The 21,826-nt window shown below is 40.8% G+C and overlaps 1 protein-coding gene and 1 long non-coding RNA gene across 12 annotated transcripts in view; one reads left to right on the top strand and one right to left on the bottom strand.

Annotated features, from left to right (window-relative positions):
• The window catches only part of RIC1 (RIC1 homolog, RAB6A GEF complex partner 1), a 48,060-nt gene extending 39,270 nt beyond the window's left edge, over positions 1–8,790 (bottom strand). For 3 of the 5 annotated variants that reach the window (XM_064643250.1, XM_064643252.1, XM_064643251.1), the window contains exon 1: positions 8,255–8,788. In XM_064643250.1, the coding sequence (XP_064499320.1) occupies positions 8,255–8,395 (141 nt within the window). In that variant the 5' untranslated portion in view covers positions 8,396–8,788. Of the gene's footprint in view, positions 1–8,254 lie in introns of all 5 variants that reach the window. The other 2 variants (XM_064643255.1, XM_064643254.1) reach the window with 2 other exon arrangements.
• A 388-nt stretch (positions 8,791–9,178) lies between these two features.
• LOC135407690 (uncharacterized) overlaps positions 9,179–21,826 on the top strand; it is a 30,136-nt gene continuing 17,488 nt past the window's right edge. Inside the window, exons 1-5 of one of the 7 annotated variants that reach the window (XR_010426973.1) lie at positions 9,179–9,822; positions 10,442–10,589; positions 12,072–12,134; positions 13,930–14,058; positions 14,360–16,782. This is a non-coding gene — a long non-coding RNA (uncharacterized LOC135407690). Of the gene's footprint in view, positions 9,823–10,441; positions 10,590–12,004; positions 12,135–13,929; positions 14,059–14,359; positions 16,783–21,826 lie in introns of those variants that run through there. The other 6 variants (XR_010426975.1, XR_010426974.1, XR_010426970.1 and 3 more) reach the window with 6 other exon arrangements.

Raw genomic sequence — 21,826 nt, 5'->3', positions numbered from 1 at the left:
TACTTGGGTTAGTTTTACATATTTACATATTTATATAGTCTGTATAGCAACAGTAGGTGCTTAGATTCTATTAATCAGAATTTTTCCTAAATCTTTACATTTGATACTGTTAGAAAAACCAACTAACTTTCCATATCAGCTTCATGAAAACTCCACGGTTTTCCTCTCTTCATATTTCTGCATGCAGCTACTAAAGGATAAAGAAACCTAGTTAAGCTCAACTAATGAATTACACCCACTGCCTCAAATAAGGCAGTATATTACGCCTCCTCCTTTAAAATTATTAAAATCCACTTGCCAAAGTATTAATGGTAGAGCCACAACTTTAGGAGAAACTGGATTCCATAAACATAGCAAATGACCTAACAAATAAAGACTTGATTAAAAAGAATTAAATAATTTGTCTACAGGAAGAAGTAAACACCTTCAGTTGTTAAGGAAGAAAGAATAGAAAACTAAGGAAGAAAGAACTAAGTAAGTCTTAATTCAAATTGCAATTTAACACTAGGAAAAGCTTCCCAAAACAGACAGGAAGCAAATCTGGCATTTTAAAATCTGCTGCAGAGAAAATCTAGCATTTTGATGTAGTACATTTTGTCTCTCAGGAGGAACGTAAGGTCAGGCAAAACAGAAGCTCCCACTCACAAACAGAACTGTGGTGGTGGATGCTCACGGGATAACAAAAACGGTGAAAAGAAAAATAGAAAATATAACTTTAGAAATAATATAGTATTATCATTACTAAAGAGCAAACAAACTCTCCAGTGCTCTAGTTAATACTACTGAAAAGAAATAGAACTTTTTCTCACAGTTAAATACACTTTATCTCCTTCCATCAGTCGGACACCTTGGCTATCTCTTCACAAGATCATGTTCCACAGTTCTTGCCCCGAAATTTTTATGCTTCACAACAACGTCTCTCTAGCATTAAACACGTCTCTCTCTTACTGACATGTGATTATCACGACATTCAAAAGAGATAGCTAAAAGCAAACGTGTTTTGGAAGACAAGAGAGGAACTGCACTACCTGTAAAACAGCATGTAGCAAGACAGCTTCATCAGCAGAGACACCTAAACTCAAACTACCTAAAAACACATATCTGTTTCATTATCAGTTGTTTTTGTCCCTGAAGAATCCCTCTGGACTTTTCACTATGAAAGATGAGCTCTGCACCAACATAAGGACAAAATACCTATGCAAACAATTAAAAAAACCCAACACAAAACACACAGGACGGCAGTCAAACCCATAAAGAAATAATATGAAATTGTTACTATTTCACTTAATTCTGTCTGGCCAAATACAGCATCTTTACCATTTCCTAAGTATCACAATGTCCAGCACACAGCTGGATAAACCCATCATGGACTGGATGAGCAACTGTCTCACAGGTCGAGCACACAGGGTCTTGTTCCATCTTGGGCCCTGTGCTCTTCAACATCTTCATAAATGACTTGCATACAGGACAGGAAGGGATACTAAGCAAGTTTGCAGATGACACAAAACTCAGAGGAGCTGTTCACTCCCTCGAAGGCAGGGAAGCCCTGCAGAGAGACCTTGACAAATTAGAAGAATGGACAATCACCAACTATACGAAGTTCAACAATTGAAGGTGCTGGATTCTGCACCTGGGATGGGACAATCCTGGATGTGTGTATAGACTGGGGAATGGGAGGCTGGAGAGTAGCTCTGCAGAAAGGGACCTGGGGGTCCTGAGGGTTTTGGTCAATGGCAAGTTGAATCTGAGTCAGCAGTGCCCTGGCAGCCAGGAGGGCCAACCGTGTCCTGGGGGGCATCAGACAAAGCATCGCCAGCTGGTCGAGGGAGGGGATTGTCCTGCTCTGCTCTGCACTGGGGTGGCCTCACCTTGAATTTTGTGTGTAGTTTTGGGCACTGCAATAGAAGAAAGATATCGAGCTATTAGAGATCATCCAAAGGAGGACAATGAAGATGGTGAAGGGCCTGGAGGGGAAGCTGTCTGAGGAGCGGCTGAGGTCACTCGGTTTGTTCAGCCGGGAGAAGAGGAGACTGAGGGGAGACCTCATGGCAGTCTGCAACTTCCTCATGAGAAGGAGCAGAGGGGCAGGCACTGATCTCTTCTCTGTGGTGACAAGTCACAGGACCCAAGGAAACAGCCTGAAGTTGTGTCAAGGGAGGTTTAGGCTGGCTATTAGAAAAAGGTTCTTCCCCCAGAGGGTGTTAGGGCACTGGAGCAGGCTCATCAGGGAAGTGGTCACAGCACCAAGCCTTGCAAACTTCAAGCGTTTGTATGATACTCTCAGGCATGTGGTGTGACTCTTGGGGTGTCCTGCCCTGGATCAAGGATTGGACTTGATGATCCTCATGGGTCCCTTCCCCCTCAGCATATTCTCTGATTCTGTGATTCTGTTAGCAGCATAACTAGTCTCAGAACACTGAACCATATAGTTTTTACAAAAAAAACCCAAAACCTATCAAGGTATACAAACCCTGCAGAAAGTTCACTTAATGAGTTTAGATATGGGATATTACCAATTCACTTCCCTAAAAACAATCATTCTACCACATTTGATGTAAATGCAAATCAAGTATTCACTTAAACCCTAAACTAAGATATGAATGTTGCTCTGAACAGGCCCTCATTAAAGAGGGCAAGGAGCCTTGAACAGACTTGAACAGCATCCATCCTACGAGCAAGTGTCTGTCCTAATTGAGATGGTTAAAGGGAATTACAGAAAATTATAAGTTAACCGAAATGCAGAGAGGTACAATCATTGTTCCTTTCACAGAACATAAACTAATAAAAAAAGAGTTTTCCTTAATTGAGATTCTCTGGTTTGAGTGCTGCAGGTCAATGACAAACTGTGCATGTAGTGGATTTTACAAGTTAAGTAGGTCAGCAAATACAGTGGAAAACTACTGGACTAAGTTTCAAAAGTAAACACCTAACAGCACATATGGAACATGGTCTTATGTACAAGTTTGGGTTTCTTAATGTGAGATCAAAACAAGAACTTGCATGGCTGTGGTAACTGTTAAGACTCCAATATTCTCATCCCCTAACAATATATTACTCTAGACATCAAAAATCCATCTCATTTAGATCCAAGAGGCAGTTTCTTTCAAAAACACAAATGCCCTGTTTAGTTTTATAAGACAAATGTTTCAATGTTTCATTAAGCTGTAGACACAAGACAAAAATCAAAAAGCTGTTTGGAGGAGCTTATAATTTAAGTGACAAAAACAAAGCTAGGAGAAAACAGAGCAAAAGTCAGCTGACACCGACCACTTTTTTCATCATTACATGGTCTGTGCTCCACTTTAAATGCTGAAGCTTTGCAGGATTATAAATAAACCAGAAAGGTTAGATGGAGAAAAAAGAAAAGTATGGATGTATGCATAAGGAACAGAAAAACTATTAAGGACCAGAAGGGAAAAAAAAAGACCAAAAAAAGCCATTTTGTCAGTAACAGAGAGACAAGCCGAAACTTAACTCCTTTGATTGAATTTTTAAACCATTTGGAAAGCTTAGAATCAACATAGTACCCATGTAACAAACACAGCAGACACAGCTCCCAATACTGTGCTTCACAGTTATTGTGAAATAGGTAAGAATCAAAGTGCATCAGAAGTTTCAATAACTACCTCTTCCATGTGAAAGTCTTCAGTTAAACTACTGCTCAAAAATGCTGCCAAAAAGCAAGGACATATTCTATACATCTTTGCTGCTCTTTTATTTGCAACTAACTGCACAGTCAAAACTCGTAACTGAGAATGCTTTTTCCTTCATCCTTCTTGTTAATACAAGAGACACTGAAAACCTGGTAGTCTTACTGAATAACCACATGACAATTTACATTTCATATGATAAATCTATCAGTGTAACAAGTATTTCTAATTTTCTTTATTCTGTAATCGCAAATGTATCTTTATAATAAAAGCAACAACAACCATTACTGTTACTGACATACAAAAAGAAATGGCCTTCTCAGGCCAACGTCTGAAGGGTATCAATAAGAGATTAGCATCTCATGGGTTAAACTACTAAGGAAAAAACAGCAGAAGAGGCAAGACATCTTACCTTGCACTGATACTATGTCATACTGTTCACAATACACAACCAACACGACACTTACATCATTATCAAGATATCTGTTGTGCCATTCTGCAGTCAAATTACAGATAAAAATCCTACAAAGGTTGCATCCAAATCTATCCAAGAAAAAGCCATACACAATAATTCTGTAAATTATTCTGTTTACAGTTCTGAGATTAAAACATAATCTTGACAGCACAGTGAAAACACTTCTTTTAATAGCCACCCGTAATACAAAAAAAGACTACAAAAACAACTGCAAATGTATTTATTTATATGTCTTATGAACTATATGCACTGGTGTCACAAGTAACTACTTTTACAGCATGGCAAAATTCCAGATAACAGAGATCACTTCCACAACAGAAGCACAGCTGCCTATTTTGTCCTACTTATTTAACTAACATACATGCTTGGATTTAAAGCACATAACGAGTTCAACTCTAATACAGCAACAGCTAGAGACTGAAAAGCACATAACAGTGCCCTACGAGAGCTGCTTGAACATTGATCTATCCAGCATTTAGAATGAATATCAATCATTTGACAATCCAGGATTCTGACGTGCATGCTTTCCCATACACCTATTTTAGTTCATTAGGGTGATCTGACTCAACATCAGATCATCATAAAAAAAAAAAACGAATACAATTTTAAAAAACAAGGGTAAGCGTAAATCATAAGCTGAGAAGCATAGGTAATCAAGAAAACCTCCTCCAAATAAGTAGTTGGGGCAAGCTACTCTTGGCTTCAAAGAGCTTACAAAACTGGTTTTGACTGGCAGAGTCATGGCAGATAATCCAACAACCTACAGGAGTTTCATCAAATATTCAAGGCTAGTACTTATTCCTCTCATTGTCACAAGTTTGTTAAGATTAAAGAAAGGAAATGCTGGGCTATATTTATACATACAACTACGCCAGTGGACTATTCTTGTTGCACACAATTCACTTTTCAAGGGTTAGGCAGAAAACTCCACTCATCTATACCACCTTCTTCCTTAGCTGCAGACATTTTCCCTTAATATCCTAGAGCCCTATGGGTGAATATCTAGAATTCAAGAGATAACCAAACCAATTTAAAATTAAAGCCACAACTGTTAAGGGAGTGACACTTTCAACGGGCCATCTACTACGCTCCTTTGATCCATTCATGAGCTAAAAAAAAGCAGGCTTCTATTTGTTCATTAAGCTTAACAGGCCTGTAAAAAGACCACAAAATCCAATAAAACAGACGTGCGAGCAGGAAAGATTGTGACAGTTAGGACTGCACAGCTGCCTTGTGAAACCTCATCTTTAGTTGCCAAGTCAATCTATTACACATCAATTACCTCGTTTTAGCATTTCAGAAAGTTTCTTTCGTTAATTGATATTTCTCATTTCAAGCATCCAACTACTTAACATTACCGGAATGAAAACGTTTGACAAGCTTTCCACTGTTGTCAATGAAAATAGTTTCATTGGCTCTTAGTGTCAAGAAATTTTCTGAGGTACCTAGGCCTAAAACTTCAGATTTAAGAAAAATAGTTGAAACAGAGGACTCCAAAGAGCAGTGCATTTAATATAGTCCATTGGGGAGCAAAAAAGGATTTTTAGCACCAATAATATCTAAAATAAAGTAAAAATTTTAAAATGTGCTTATTTTGGCTTTAACTCAGTCTTTTTTTTTTTTTCCTTTTTCCTTCCTTTTAAAACCCATAACAGGTGTCCAGGAGAGGTGGTTGATGTCCTGAGTCTACCAGTCCTTAATAACATGAGTTAACTTTTGGTCAGCCCAGAATTAGTCGGGCAGTTGGACTAGGTGATCACTGTAGGTCCCTTCCAACTGAAAATAGAGTAGAATAGACCAGGCTATGTTGTGCACATTTGCTAATGTGCATAGTGGTACAGCAGAACATGCATATAATTCATAAATAAATGTAAACATACTAGGGGGTCTGTGCTCAATTATCTTTCACCTATACTGGTGCATGATTGAAAATTCACCACTGGACACTGATCTTCTCTATACACAATCCAATCTCTCCCAAAAAGTAAAATAGGACTTTTTGGTTCAAAAACACTAACAGAACTCCATCTGGTTTTTAGCAACAATACTTACCCCAGTTTCTAATCTTAATACCTAGACTGATTCCAAAACAGAAAATAATCCATTCTTTGGGATAAACTTTCCTTCGTTCCACTAGTTCTTAGTTCATAGTAGATGAAATGGAGCTTTAAACAGTACTATGTCACTTTAAAAAAATATACATACTGAATGTAAGCTCACACACCTGAAAGCATTTCAAAGGGCCCCCTGTTTTTGAAAAACTCAAAACAGAACTTTCCCAGTCTCACCACCTCATTTTACATGAAACCTCTCATATACAGCTGAGATAGTAACAAGTCTTAACAAGAACATTAGCCTGAAGGCTTTTCTACTTCAAGAAATTGAGTCAGTTCAACCTGACTAGATCTTACCCTTGTTTCAAAGAAGATACTTTTGACAAATGAAAGCATTTTCTAGAATGCAGTAATTTTATTTTATATAAGTTCAACATTCAAAAATAAAAAAAACCCTACAAAAAAATTCAACCCAAATAAAACAAACAAACAAACAAACCCCACAGGCACACTCAAAACCCAAGCTATATACAGAAAAACAATGAAAGAAATTCTTTTTAAAAATGCCCTTGACCAAAATCTTCATTCTTACAGGTTTTTGCTAACAGCCAGTTGTCCACAGAGGCAGTGAGACACTTTTTTAGTTTAAGATCAGTCGGTGGTCAAGCCTGGCAAAGTCAGTACCTTCCTCAAAAGCACCCATTACAAACTGAATCAAAATCTATTTTAAAAATGTAAATGGCCTCTGAGTTTACTCAACTCTTCTGCAGCAAGTGAATTCTTCTAGTCCTCTGTCTGTAGCCAATTATACAATGTTTAACATTTCAAAACAAGTCTAAGCATGTGACTTAATGAACCTGGTCCTTGGGAACAGACCATAAAGTAAACTACATTCTAGACAACAGCGCACATCTTGAGAAGCATTCCACATGCCCGTTGGGTTTTTTACATATTTTCCCAGAAAAGAAGAACAATTGTGCTCTGCTGACAAACTATAGCTACAGGTTCAAGAACTGGCAAAAGCTGGAAGAGTGTACAGTTTATATACAAGTGTGCCACAAACCTAAGGAAACACAGGCCACATGGTGATGTTCCCACAGCATAGTTACCAGGCTGATTACGTCCTAGCTGGATACCCGTCTAGGTTCCAAAAACAGCATCAGCACCCCAGCAAGGAACTAAAGAACAGTCATGTGGAGCACAATAAAACATAATGTGATGAAATCTCAGCATAACTTAAAACGAGATTTTTAAGGCTATGACTGTTATTTGACATCTTCCAATATCAGCTTTCTAAAGTTGGATTGTTGGTTTTCCCTGGTAATCTGAGATGAACTCTATATTACCTGGAGCTGGAGATATTTATAGACAGATTTAGGGTCTAATCTAAGCAGTATTTAAAAGGATTCAGCATCAAAATTTAAAGTCAGTTTCACAGTTGTTTCATTGACTGCATCAAATCAAACTGACACGCAAGATTCACACTAATACAATGAGAATTAAGAGTAAGGCACGTAATGTCAATTATTCACACAGTCTCAAACTGGATGTTGCTGCAGCAGCAACCTCCATGCAAAAGCCATGACAAGTTTTCTGTTATAAAGTTTTCCATAAAAGTTTGTGAACTTCTGTGTTATAACAGCCTGAGTAGTTAGTTTGTTCTGTGCTTTACAGAAACTATTCCATATCTCCTACATTCATATGTTTTTTTACATAAAACACAGAACCTGAAAAGGCAGAAGACATGAAGCATATTGGCAAAACCAAAAAAATTTGCTACAAACACTCCTTACGTTAAGCATAAGAGATATTTAGTGTTAAAATAAAAAAAAAGTTGGTTGGAAGTCTCAGTTTTCAGGCATAACAGGTGTTAACTGCAAGTAGATTGATGTTGCATATTTTCTTAAAGCTACATTGCTGTCAGTAAATATCGTGGCTTAATCGCTCTGATTCACAAATAATGAAGTATCCTAGAAACTTAATTTCAAATTTTCCAACTGTTTCTGGAAGAACAAGAAAAATATTAACAGCTGGGGGTGCAGGGTCCGAGAGCTGACAAGCCGATGGATACTCACTCTGCAGTACCAGATGCTCAGCTGAGATGGGGATAAAACTGCGAAGAAAGCTCTCTGGGGATCCGTCTGGATGTGAAGCGGTCGCTCCAGAGTCTCCAGAGGACACAGTAGCCTCTTGGGCCAGCCGCTGAGGAAATACATGACTGTGGATCTCCCCGTGCCCGAGGCGCGGGCGCTCAGCCTGCTCTATCCTAGGCGGGGGACAGCGGGGACATCAGCCGAGGGAGAGGCGCAGGCTCGGCGGCCGATCGCGCATAATCACGGGCACAGGACGGGACGGCCGGAGACGCGGGCCGAGGCCTGCCCGGCGCTGGGGCCGCCGGTGCCGGGGCGGGGGTGAGTGCGGGTTGGCGCGAGGGCCGGGCGGGCCTGCGGGAGGCGGCGCGGGGGGGCCGGGCCAGTCGGTCACTGCTCCGAGCGGGCGCCGCGGCGCTGCGGCGGCGGCAGCGGCGGCTCCGCCCTCCCACGGGTGCCTCGCCCGCCCGCGCTCCGGGTCGGTGTCGTCGCCGAGAACCCCGCCGCCATGTCCCACCGCTCCCCCCTCCCCTCCTCCTCTTCCTCTTCCTCTTGCTGCTCCTCCCCCCCGTTCCCCTGTTCCAGGCCCCGGGCGGCGGCGCGGGGCGGGCGGGGCCGGGGCGGGGCCGCGCCGCGCGGAAGTGACGCCAGAGGCGTGCGCGTCACTGCTCCGGGCGGAAAAGGCGCGCCCGGCGTCGGGGGCGCGGGGAGCGCGTGCGCAGGAGGGGCAGGGGGAACGGGGAAGTGGGCTGAAGCGGGAGAGAAGGGAGAGGGGGCAGACGGAAAAGGAGTGGGGAGCGGGGAGAGAGGGAAAAGGAGCGGGGAGCGGGGAGAGAGGGAAAAGGAGCGGAAGGAAGAGGTGCGAGGCGAAAGGGGAGTCGGTGTAGAGGGAAGGGGAGCCGGGGGAGACGGAAGCGGAGGGGAGAGGGAAGCGGAGCGGGGGGTGACGGGACAAGGGGAATAGATTCCAGGAGAGAACAGGTTCAGAGTAGCTATAGAGGAGGAAGTTCTCTGCTGTGAGGGTGGTGAGGCACAGGCTGCCCAGAGAAGTTGTGGATCTGCATCCCTGGAAGTGTTCAAGACCAGGCTGGGTGGGGCTCTGACCAGCCTAGCCTAGTGGAAGGTGTCTCTGCTCATGGCAGGGGGGTTGAAACGAGATGATCTGTAAGGTCCTTTCCAACCCATGCCATTCCGTGACTCTGCGATGAATTCTGTGTGGGGTGAGCTGTGTCGGGGGCAGGCTGAGCACGGGTTGCTCATGCAGTGTGTGTACCTGCCGTTAGGCGTCTGCCAGGGGCAGGCACAGACGTTTCTCCCAAGTGATGACTTGGATCAGTGTTCCACACTGGGTTATTTTTATCCAAGGCCTGTTACTTAATCTTGTTTCCATGATTGCCCACATGCTTTTATTTGCACGTTACGGAGAGAGTAGGAGCATGTGGTGTGAAGGATGACAAGTAGAAATAGAAACTAAAGCTACAGCTTTAGAGGTAGTGAATGAAGCTAGTTGGTATCTCTCTTGGCAAATAAAAAGAAATGGAAGAGAACTAAAGGTAAGATCTCTACGGTGTTGCAAGGGCAGTGCTTGTGTTACAAAGAAATAGCTATTGCTAGAAATAAGCAGAAAAGTTTTGTGAACAAGTCCCCCGGCACTGCCTGTTAGAGGAGTTCCTCCAGACTGAGCTATCTATAGAGAGGTCTCACTGCATGCAAATTATCCAGTGCCCTTCAAAGAACACGGCCTGTCCCCACTCCTAAGGCCTGCTTTGTCCTAACAGCTTTCTGGTAATATATTGTTCTTACCATATGAATACTGTGTCCCAGCTGAAATATTTTTATCTGAACACAGAAAGAGAATCTGTATCTATTAGAATCCATATCCATATCTGTTAGAATCCAGACAAAACCATAATAGACCTTGGAAAAAATATAGTAAAGAAACAAAACACCAAGATATTTCATACCTTATGCTTTTAACTGGGCAACTTGAAAATGTCCTACCATCAAATTCCCCGCTCTCAGATATGTGCCAACTAATGCTTCTTCTACAAACATCCTCCTTGCTATAGTCTTTTCCCTGAACACTTTTTGACAGCTAGCCTGCTAAATTAGGAAATGGAAATTAGAAGTGTGGCATCATTTCATTTTATTGATTCCCCCTCTATTCCTCAGATTATTAAACAAATGGCACAAAATACATCCTGAAGAATATTTACAACTTCAGAATCATCCTTCTTTTGGATTAATTACATTTTGCCAAGTTCATCTTACTTCATGAAAGTACAGAAAAATTTGTCAAAGAAAATCCATGAAAGAATTAGTAAGGGACCTGCATGCCTTTCATACTTTGTAGCTTCCTTAGTTAATGCTGCTGCATCCTAATATGTTCATTCAAGTCATGTTGTTGGTGCATGCAGATCAATGCCAAGTTGTGTGCTGGGAGCAGCATTAATGAGGGAAACAAGTACTGCTCTTAATAGCGACTGGATTGTAGAATTTTGTTGTAAAAGTGGAGACTGGAGCCCTTGTAAGTTTTGGATTGCTGATATTGTTCTTTTCTCCGTGGAAAGGCATGAGGCACATATTTGAAATTAAAAATAATGATGGTAGCAGCGTGTCATTAAAAGTATGACTATCGAAACCCACACATCAATAATACAAATGCAATCTAAACTGTGTGATATTTTTGGTACATTTTTGTAGGCTAAATCAAAAATACATGCCTAGAATGGTAATGTGGTAATAATAAACTTTTTCTAATAATAGGCTGTTTGTACTTGACTACAAAAGCATATTTCTCAGTGTTGTGGTATGGGAATGTAACTCATAATACCTTGAGACACAAAAGTTGTGTAGAAATAAAATGCATACAGTAGACCAAGCTCAGAGAATTTCTTGAACAGATCTGGCAGTGGCTACCAAGGCACAATTACAGGATATAGCAGCAAGACTATGATAACAAAGCGCAAGAGAATTGTGAAAGCCCTTTATGCACAAAGGTCCACTTGTCAGTTGTCATCAAGTTCACCTAGTGGAAGATAAGACTTGCTTGCAGCTGCCTATTCAGTGACAGTCACGTTGTTTTGGAAACTGCGCTCTTGAGATAGCTGTGTCCTGGAAAGGAAGAGCTCATGCAGAGCTGTGGGAACATCCAGGGACATTGAAATATCATAAACCTAAATACATAAGTCCTGATGTTGCCAGGCTAGTGAAAGGAAGGAGGAGACACTGCTGGTGGCAAAAGTAGATTGAGAATGAAAATGTTGGATGAGAGTAGCTATTCTGTGTAGTTGCCACTGTTAAGAGTCCTGGTGTTGATGTGCAGCTGTTGCCATAAGCTGTCATTTAGATTCTGCAGCTACTTCTCACGTAATGTTATATCTGTAGCTGTTCCATGAGCAATGACGGAGAGTCAGTCCTTGCATGTTAAATTTAAAAAAAAACAATGACCTCTCCCCCCACTATTGTCACTACCAGCAACATAGCTCAAAGTAAAAAAAAAAAACAAAAACAACAAACAAAAAACTGACAGAAAGACTGTTAGTGAGGCATGGCCGTGGTCAGTGTCATGAAGGTTTTGCCATGCTGCTTACAGATGCAGGCATGGTGTCATATAAACCCAGAAAGGGTGTGACAGTTCGTAAGCACATCTGTTTTGTGCATGAAAATGTCTTTATTAAGTTATCTTCATTTCTTAAAATTGGTCATGGAACAAATGTGTCCTTTACCTTGCAGATTTTTGCTGATGAAGTGTAAAGATTGCATTAGTCTGTTATTTAAACTGCACATTTTATCATTTTAGTCATCCTTTGACCCACCAAAATGGACTTTTACACTGAGAACAGTTCCATATAAACAGGACAAGGTAGGCAAATACTCAACTCATTTTCCCACAGACAACCTACAGAGGTCATCTCAGAGGGTGAATTATAATGTTTGTTAGCAACCTTAAAGATGAAATGTAAACCAGTATCGAAATAATAATATTAGAAATTAAAAAAAAAATAACCCAATAAAAGGGAAATGATTCCTTATAACACAATAGGAAAATCTTATGTTTTTTAAAAATAAAAATAAAAAAACCAAAACAATGGGTTAAATGCCAAGACTAGTCAGCTGCAATTAATAAAGAGAAAAGTCACTCTGATTTTTTTCAAACATTTTCTGAATTCAGCCAAGTGAGATGGAAGGAGTAGAAGGAGTACTCCTGTGAAAGAGACTGTTTAGGAAGAAGGGGAAGAACAGTTTATTCTATTGGTACTGCAAAATCGAACTCAGCAATTTGTGCTTAGATACAGTAGATGACCTGAAGTACTGGGACAAAAACAATAATTCTGGAATAGAGTACAGTACAGTTCTTAATCCTAATGTTTATATTCCTGTTGATTTTTAAAAATTATTTTGTATACCCGGCTTCATTTAAATACAGTAAAAACCTAAAGATAAATTCCACCTGATTTTTCTGGGAACCATTCACTCACAAGAGGTCACAAATTTATTTGGCAACATTATTTACCATTCGATAACTCTTAAGGCAATGCAATTAATAATTACTGATTTCAGATAATTCTCTAATAACATGTAAATACTCACCATCCATTTTATAGTCTATTGTCCATTTCACACAAGTCACACAGTACTCTTTTAGCTTCTCACAGAACCATATCTATAACTAACCAGCAGTATAATTCAGTACTGTTAGAACCCAGTTTCCTACGTTTTTCAGTAGTGTTTTGCAATAATGTTTCTGGGGTTTTTTTTTCAATGAATGAACCAAACAACTGACACCTTTTCATTCTAAATTTTTGAAAGGTATCTAGTATTCAAAAGTGGCTTTTCCCAGGTGTTCAAGAACCCAAACCTGAAATTTGCAAGTAAATTTAGAGTGAAAGTATGTGTGGATACAGATACTACAATAAAGTTGCAGTTGTGATTTAGGTAGATTTGAAATCAAATAAATTTGGGCCCAAAATACTTTGTTTTGTTTGTTTATCCCTGAGAAAATAGAAAGGGAAATCACAGCAGAGCTCTTTCTGTTCATTAACAGCCATACATAATATATAAAGCCAGACAAAAAGGGAAAAAATATTTCACAGTTCTGAAAGCAACCTGTAACATTTAGTGGATTAATCGTTGTCAATGTCAATAAAGATATGTTCCAAAGCCATGATCTATCAGATTTAACATAGTTAGCACAACATTTGCAGAAGATCTGAGTTCTTGGGATTATACAGCCCTGAGGACTTCAGTTTGGTTTTCATAACTGCTATGAGTTCGGTAGGGTGGTTTTTTAAAACATCCTCTACATCAGTGAAAATATCCTTAGAAATTCAGTCTGTTCTTTCAGACTTTATTATTTGGGTTTCACTGACTGGTGAATATGCTTGTAGTTTCATGAATACCTTACCACTGAAGTATTTGCTTTGTGCACACAATTACTTTGCCAAAAGTCATTGTGGTTTCTGAATATGTCTGGAGAACTGCATTCCTTGACGGTCTTTGATATCTGATACTAGGAACTGAAACATCCCGAATCACCGATCATTTTTAATGTCTTGGCTTTAGGAAACAAGTTTATTCTTGTGGCTTTCCAAGCGGAAAAAAAGCATTGTAGAAGGAGCTAACTGACTCTGGTATGCATTTTCTAACATAATTTTCAGTATAAACCAGTGCTGGAAAAACATTCTTTATTCACAGTGAACAAACTGACCAAACAACCGTGTGAGCTGCCTTATGTGGAAGAAAATTAATGAAACGTTTTTGGGGTGATGACTGCACATTTTTACCAGGTAACACAACCTATGTAAAGTACAGGGTACATGGTACAATTAGAGTATATTAGATGGATATGGGAGCTGCGGACAAAAGACTTGAAGAGATAGGAGCTCTTGTGTATGGAAGCATTGGTAGGTGGGGTCACCTAGACTTATCATATGTTATGCACTTAAAGTATTTGTTTTATTAGGTGTTTCTGGAATTTTGTGAACATCTGCTTTACTATATAATCTGAAACTAACAAAAGCACACTTGAATTATATTGCTATACATACTATAACTGTACATGTTATCCTTAACACTTGTGTTATACAGTGTCAACTCCTCCGTTGAATTTGAATGTTTTCAGTCTGAAGATGAACAGTAAAGGACAACATAGATGTCGGAGACAGGAGTCTGGTCTAGTAGGCTGTTGAACATCATCTGCAGCATGGGACTACAGTCTATATCCAAGAAGCAGGGTCCTTTCTTACAGGTGGCAAGATGCAAAACACATTTTCAAGTATCTTGATATAGGGATATCAGATATAGGGAACAAAGTAAAATCAAAGAAGAAAACACTGGAATTTTCTTATATAATATTAGTGGATATTAACCTTATGTTGTCTTCTGTGTCTCTTCATTGTAGGCACTTGTTTGGACTGAGATGCATATTAAATAACCTCTGACAATGTGTTAAGATAGTGATAGTGTTTAGCAGTGCCCTCTGCAGGCTTTTATTTGGTAAGCAGAGAAAGCTGTAGCAACTTTGCTCTGTTTTGATTATGTGTTTATACTGGTTGACCTGGTTCTTTTTATGTATTTTGCTAGCAGAGTACCATCTGAACTTTGGAATTTTGTTCCCAAGCTGCTTGGAAAAAAACACAGAGTGCTGTAAGTGATCCACTAAGTGCTACAGAAATTACCTGCTTGTTTCAAGAGCCTAGTTTCTTATCAGTTTGTGTGTTACAACCATACAGCGTCCTGGGCAACAGGAATTCAAGTTCCCATCTCTCTTCCCCCTAGGAACTTATTTCTGTCTGTACTGACCTGGCTGTGTCTGAAAGAAATGGGTGATCAGTTCAGCTTTCACTCCTTTGTGATCAGTGACTACACTGAAAAAAAAATCAGCTTTTTTTTAAGGGCCTTGTGTCACAATCAGCCAAGCTGTTACTGAGTCAGAGCCATCCAAACATCCCTAAAATACAGTTGAAAGTACAGTTGAAACTGTCACTGTCAGAAGAGGCATCATATTTTGAGCTGTTTCCTGTTGAAGTCCAATGTTAAAGAAATTATTTTCAAATTCTGCCTTTTTTACCTATTTGTTAATGATCTGTATGTTGCGGCTTAAAAATACCTTCTAGTTGCAGGACAGAACTTGGAAATAATTTCTGTCTTGGTAAATTACATGAAAATCAATTGCTCATCCCAATTCATCATTGATTAAATGGTAACTATTTCAGTACAAGAATACATCACAATAAAGTAGAGCCTTTTCATTACTGTATTTATGAGTAAATTGCTGTCATTCATGTCTATGCCCTGCACACCAAAGAAAATATGTTTTCCAGTTATGAGGCTCAGAAATATGAGGACAGGTATGTGCCAAGAGTTCTGTCTTCTAATCTGAGACCATAAAGTGACATCTTTGTGGTCTCTGGGATGTCATCAAAGTCTTTGTTGTTAAAATCTTACTAAAATCTTACTGTTATGTGTGCAAATTATTTAAAGAGACAGATTTGAACTTTTTTGTCAAGCAGAAGCTTGTACTTACAGAGCTGAAGGGGCAAAAGATGCAATGTCAGGACTAGCTGCTAATATACATACAAAAAAAAGTATGAATACTGTCAGTTATATTCTTAGATGGACCTCACAAATATTGAATAACAGAAAAATAAACCCATTCAAGAAAAATGCATTTGAAAAATTATAGAAAGTTGGTTTACTTTATCCACATTTAGAAAAATATCTAGGTATTCTGTGGCTTGTTCAGAGGTTTGATGTTTGTAAATTAACACTATGTGGAGCTATAGAGCTTGTTCTTCAGGAGATTTAAATTAGATAGCATCAAAACAGCAAAATAAAAGGGGAAATGCCGTATGAACTTCTGCTTTTAGCCTACACTGCAACAGTCACAGTTTTTCAGCCACTGAACCATGCCAACTTTTCAGCAGTTCCTTGACAGAGTTAAATAGACATTTTCCTAAATGTAATCATAGAATCATAGAATCATAGAATAGATTGGGTTGGAAAAGACCTCCAAGATCATCAAGTCCAACCCCTGATCCAACTCCAATTACTATATCATGGCACTAAGGGCCACGTCCAATCTCTTTTTAAAAACCTCCAGGGATGGTGAATCCACCGCCTCTCTGGGTAGGCCGTTCCAATGCCTGATAACCCTCTCTGTAAAGAATTTCTTCCTAACATCTAACCTAAACCTCCCCTGGCAGAGCTTGAGCCCATGTCCCCTTGTCCTATTGCTGGTTGCCTGGGAGAAGAGACCAACCCCCGCCTGGCTATAACCTCCCTTCAGGTAGTTGAAGAGAGTGATGAGGTCGCCTCTAAGCCTTCTCTTCTCCAGACTAAACAACCCCAGCTCCCTCAGCCTCTCCTCATAGGACTTGTGCTCAAGTCCCTTCACCAGCCTCGTTGCTCTTCTCTGGACCCGCTCCAGCACCTCAATATCCTTCCTGAACTGAGGGGCCCAGAGCTGAACACAATACTCAAGGTGTGGCCTCACCAACGCAGAGTACAGGGGAAGGATCACTTCCCTGGTCCTGCTGGCCACGCTGTTCCTGATCCAGGCCAGGATGCCATTGGCCTTCTTGGCCACCTGGGCACACTGCTGGCTCATGTTCAGCCTCCTGTCGATCAGGACCCCCAGGTCCCTTTCTGCCTGGCTGCTCTCCAGCCACTCTGTCCCCAGCCTGTAGCGCTGCAGGGGGTTGTTGTGGCCAAAGTGCAGGACCCGGCACTTGGCCTTGTTGAACTTCATTCCATTGGAGTCAGCCCATCTCTCCAGTCTATCCAGATCCCTCTGCAGAGCCCTCCTGCCTTCCGGCTGGTCGACACTCCCTCCCAACTTGTTTTGGTAAGCATGCTATGTGTCATTGGATGTCAGTTTTTCAGCTTGGATACTGTTTTATGACTTGGCTTAATACTTATAGTAAATAAATAAGGACATGCTGTGGCAGAAATGTTTCCATTACTCCTCTTTTTGGAATGATATGATGAAACATAGCACCAAACATTGTTAAACAATCCTGGGAAACAGGTCTCAGAGTGACTGTCTTACAGTCTCATTAAGAATAATTACTAGATTTTATTAAGAATACTACAATTCCATATTAAGAGTTATTTTTCTGTTTTACTTATGTAGGTCAATGAAAACTGCTGGCCAATGCTGAATATACTGAAATAATCTCTGTGATGGGAAACGCACATACATTATAGAGGACAGATGCAGGAACATATTTAGTCAGAAGGCTCTGGTTTAGCAAGCACATGCTTAATTGCCTCAGTGACCCACATCAGTTTCAGTTATACTTTTAGTTTCTATACTATACAGATAAGAGGTTCTTATTCACACACTAAAAATTAATGAAGCATGCTTTTAATGCACTCTGAAACCACAGCTACAATATCAGCTCTTAAACACTTTTTAATCATTGATGTTTTGCCATAACAAATGCCAACTCAATATTACTTTACTGATAATAAGAAGAACGTTAATTTATTAGTAAGTTCGAAGTGTTCTTGTCACTTGAACATGGTGGGCTATTCTCACCCTTTCACATCAAAAAGGCGCCAAGGGCAACAAGAATGATCAAAAGCCTCAGGATTGCAGGTTGCTGAGTAGGATCTGACCAAGGGTTAAATTTGTGTACAAGGATGTGAAAAGTTATTGTACATGACCTGAAAAGGACTGCAAATGTGAATGTATCTTTAAGATATGTGAGTGAGAGCATGCCTATGTTCCACTATTCAAGACTGATCAACAAGAAAAGAGGAACTGAATCAGGCCACCTCTGTGTCCATGCATTTGTATGAGTGCAGTTTGTGTTTGGTGGCAGACACAGAAGGAAGAGATGAGGGTGCAACAGTGCGAAATCTATCAGACTAGATGGTATGAATAAGGTGTTCACTGTCCCTTCCATTATAAGACCTAGGGAGTATCCAGTGAAGCTTGCATTTGGATAGGTACTGAATAAACCTCTTAGTTTATTCTATCTAAAATAGGAGAAAGTCAGTGTGTCCACTTCTTGAATAGGTTGTTAAGGTGCAGACACATGTTTTCTCACCATTTTATGATTTTTTCCAAAATGAGTTCATCAGCCAGTATGATTGTTACTTGAGGAGTGGGAAGGCTGTGGATGTGGTCTGTCTGGACTTCAGCAAAGCCTTTGGCACCATCTCCCACAACATACCCCTGAAAAAGCTGACAGCCCATGGCTTGGACAAGGGCACTCTCTGCTGGGTTAGGAACGGGCTGGAGGGCTGGGCCCAGAGAGTAGTGGGGAATGGTGCTGCATCCAGTTGGCCTGGTGTTGGGCCTAATTCTATTTAATATCTTTATTGGCAATTTAGATGAGGGGATTGAGTGTACCATTAGCAAATTTGCAGATGACACCAAGTTGGGGGGAAGTATTGATCTGCTGGAAGGCGGGAGGTCTCTTCAGTGGGACCTGGACAAGCTGGAGAGATGATCTGATTCCAACGGGATGAGGTTCAACAAGGCCAAGTGCCGGGTCCTGCACTTTGGCCACAACAACCCCCTGCAGCCCTACAGGCTGTGGACAGAGTGGCTGGAGAGCAGCCAGGCAGAGAGGGACCTGGGAGTTTGGATTGACAAGAAGCTGAACATGAGCCAGCAGTGTGCCCAGGTGGCCAAGAAGGCCAATGGCATCCTGGCCTGGATCAGGAACAGTGTGGCCAGCAGGACCAGGGAAGTTATCCTTCCCCTGTACTCAGTGCTGGTGAGGCCACACCTGGAGTACTGTGTCCAGTTCTGGGCCCCTCAGTTCAGGAAGGATATTGAGGTGCTGGAGCAGGTCCAGAGAAGAGCAACAAGGCTGGTGAAGGGACTGGAGCACAAGTCCTGTGAGGAGAGGCTGAGGGAGCTGGGGTTGTTCAGCCTGGAGAAGAGGAGGCTCAGGGGAGACCTCCTCACTCTACAACTCCCTGAAAGGAGGTTGTAGCCAGGTGGACATAGGACTCTTCTCCCAGGCAACCAGCAGTAGGACAAGAGGGCATGGTCTTAAGCTCTGCCAGGAGAGGTTTGGGTTGGATATTAGGAAGAACTGTTTTACAGAGAGGGTGGTCAGACATTGGAATGGGCTGCCCAGGGAGGTGATGGATTCACCGTCCCTGGAGGTTTTTAAGATGAGACTGGATGTGGCATTTAGTGCCATGGTCTAGTAACCACAGAGGTTTTGGATCAGAGGTTGCACTTGAGGATCTCAGAGGTCTTTTCCAACCCAATTGATTCTTTGATTCTGTGATTAAAAATCATAATGCCTAGAATCAAAATCACTGTCATTTTAAAGGTCTCAAGAGAAATTTCTAAATGGGACATGAATATCTGAACTAAGGAGCTGAAAACTCGGCTTCTGCCAGTAGAATAAAAGAGGTGCAGAAATACAGGATTTTGCAGCAAGAACAGGACATCGTAATTTCAATATTAACAAACCAAGTGGAAACACATGGCAATCTGGTGTTTCAACATGTAAATGACATGTAAAATACAAGCCTCCCTTCTGTCAGTAGTAATCAAATGTACCTCTGTTATGCCTGTTTGACAAGGGCTGGGTATCATTAAAAATGTAAGAACACCAGAGCTAGATCCCAAGTTTGTCTTGCACAGTGGTACTCTGACTCAGCTGGTAGTAGTTATATAGGTAAAAATGTTAACAGATGTGTTGTCATTTAATTTTTGTTCTTTTTCTGTGGCTGTTGGCACATCATCATCATCATGGCTAGGCTTTGCGAACGAAGATTTGGGAAGGCTCTATCCACATTTGCTACAGGCACGCTGGTGGCTTATGAGGCCAATATGTGACAGACATATCCGACTGCAAAAGGCACAGCAGAAAGAGTCCTTAGATGGTGTATTCTGCAATACACGGTTCTTTCTGCGTTGCCTTTTTTCCTCGAGGGTGATCCTGCGTGTGTTCTCAAAGGAGACAGCTGCGTCATAGATGGTGTGTCTCCAGGCCTCCCGATTTGAGGCCGGAGTAGACCAGTTATGGTGATCAATATGGCCAAGGCTGAGATGTTGTTTCAGGGAGTCCTTGTATCTTTTCTTCGGGGCTCCTCTCATGCGGCAGCCAGTGGCAAGTTCACCGTAAAGCAAGATCTTAGGGAGGCAGTGGCTGAAATATGAAATATGCAGGGAAGGGTAGGGGGAGTGGAAAGGACCAGACAGCAAATAGAACTGAAAACCATTAGTCTAGCATACAAAGAAACATTTACTGATTTGCTATCAAATTCCTGCTTCAAGATCCCCATTGAAATCCTGTTGTGTTCTGAGACTCACAGTATGCCAGGACAGCAGTTAAATAACTGAGTATCAGCACAATTTGCTTCTCTATGAAACTATTTTCATATGCTAAGAGTTGCTTAGTAAAACTTGTTTCAGATTTTTAGCAATCATTCCCTATTGGGATGGTGGGGATGGTGCAGGGAAGTATTGTAGTTACCATCTTTTTTTTTAATAGTACCTGCATTGTTCTTGCATTTTGCCATGGGTTGGTTTTTTGTTTTCTGGAGGTTTTTTTTTCCTTCAGATCATGATATCTTATTACAAGATCTTGTTTATAATCCTTCATTACCCTGCTTGATAATAGTTCTTTCTGTAGTACCTGAGCTGATGATTTATTCAAATGAAAATCACTTGGCTCCATAGCATGATGCCTTGTATAACACTATCTTTAAATTAAAAGGCCTTGCCTGAGCATGATTGTTCAGTAAAGGCAGAACTACTGCAAGGAAAATCTCTAGCACTTGCTGTTGAATTATCAGCCCTACAGGTCTTCTGGTCTGCTGACCTGTGAGAAGCAGCACAATTGCAAAGGCATGCTATGTATCTGTCGGAAGCAGATGTCAAATGACATCTCCTTAGATTTAAGCAAGTTTGTTTTGAAAAAAAGAAAAGAGAATAGGTCATTAAAGCATGTAAGCATTCCTCCTAACTTGAGATAAGATCTGTGGGCAGCATTGTGGTCAGCTCAGCAGAGCTTAGCTGTAAGAGAAGCCGGGACAACTTCTGTTTCTGAATTAATGCTTTATGGAAGAACAGTTCATATAATTGGATACAGGGATCAAGTCAGCTGTATTTCTGCTCAGAGTTTTCCAAATCTCTGCTAGGAGCTCAGACTGTTCTTTCGTATGGAAAAAAATTTGTCTTGCTCTTCAATGAAGAGCAACCGGAAGTTAATTGACTTTTAATTTTTGTTAACAATTATATTTGAGTATGAATAAATACATTTGAGTGTCTATGCTTCCCTGTTGCAAAAAACTCCCAAACCCTTTAATATAAAAAAATAATTATGTGCAGGGCTGTGGTTAAATACTACTAAATACTACTGTTAAAGCAGAAGGAATGTACTATAGGAGTGGCTGCTCTAAGAATAGGAGTCATAAGAGACATCCTACTCTAGTACAAAGATGAGTGCTATTAAAACTAGTAATACTGAACACAGGATGTTCTGCAGAAGGCAACAGACTCCTCATTGTCAGGGAGCTACACATAACAGAGAGCTTTAGCTACCCTGGCCAGCTGTATTGGTGACCTCACCAACA

This window comes from Pseudopipra pipra, chromosome Z, assembly GCF_036250125.1.
Source record: "Pseudopipra pipra isolate bDixPip1 chromosome Z, bDixPip1.hap1, whole genome shotgun sequence".
Classification (NCBI taxonomy): Eukaryota; Metazoa; Chordata; class Aves; order Passeriformes; family Pipridae; genus Pseudopipra; species Pseudopipra pipra.
The sequence above is the reverse complement of the archived record's forward strand: the minus strand, read 5'-3'. Positions and strand labels throughout refer to the sequence as shown.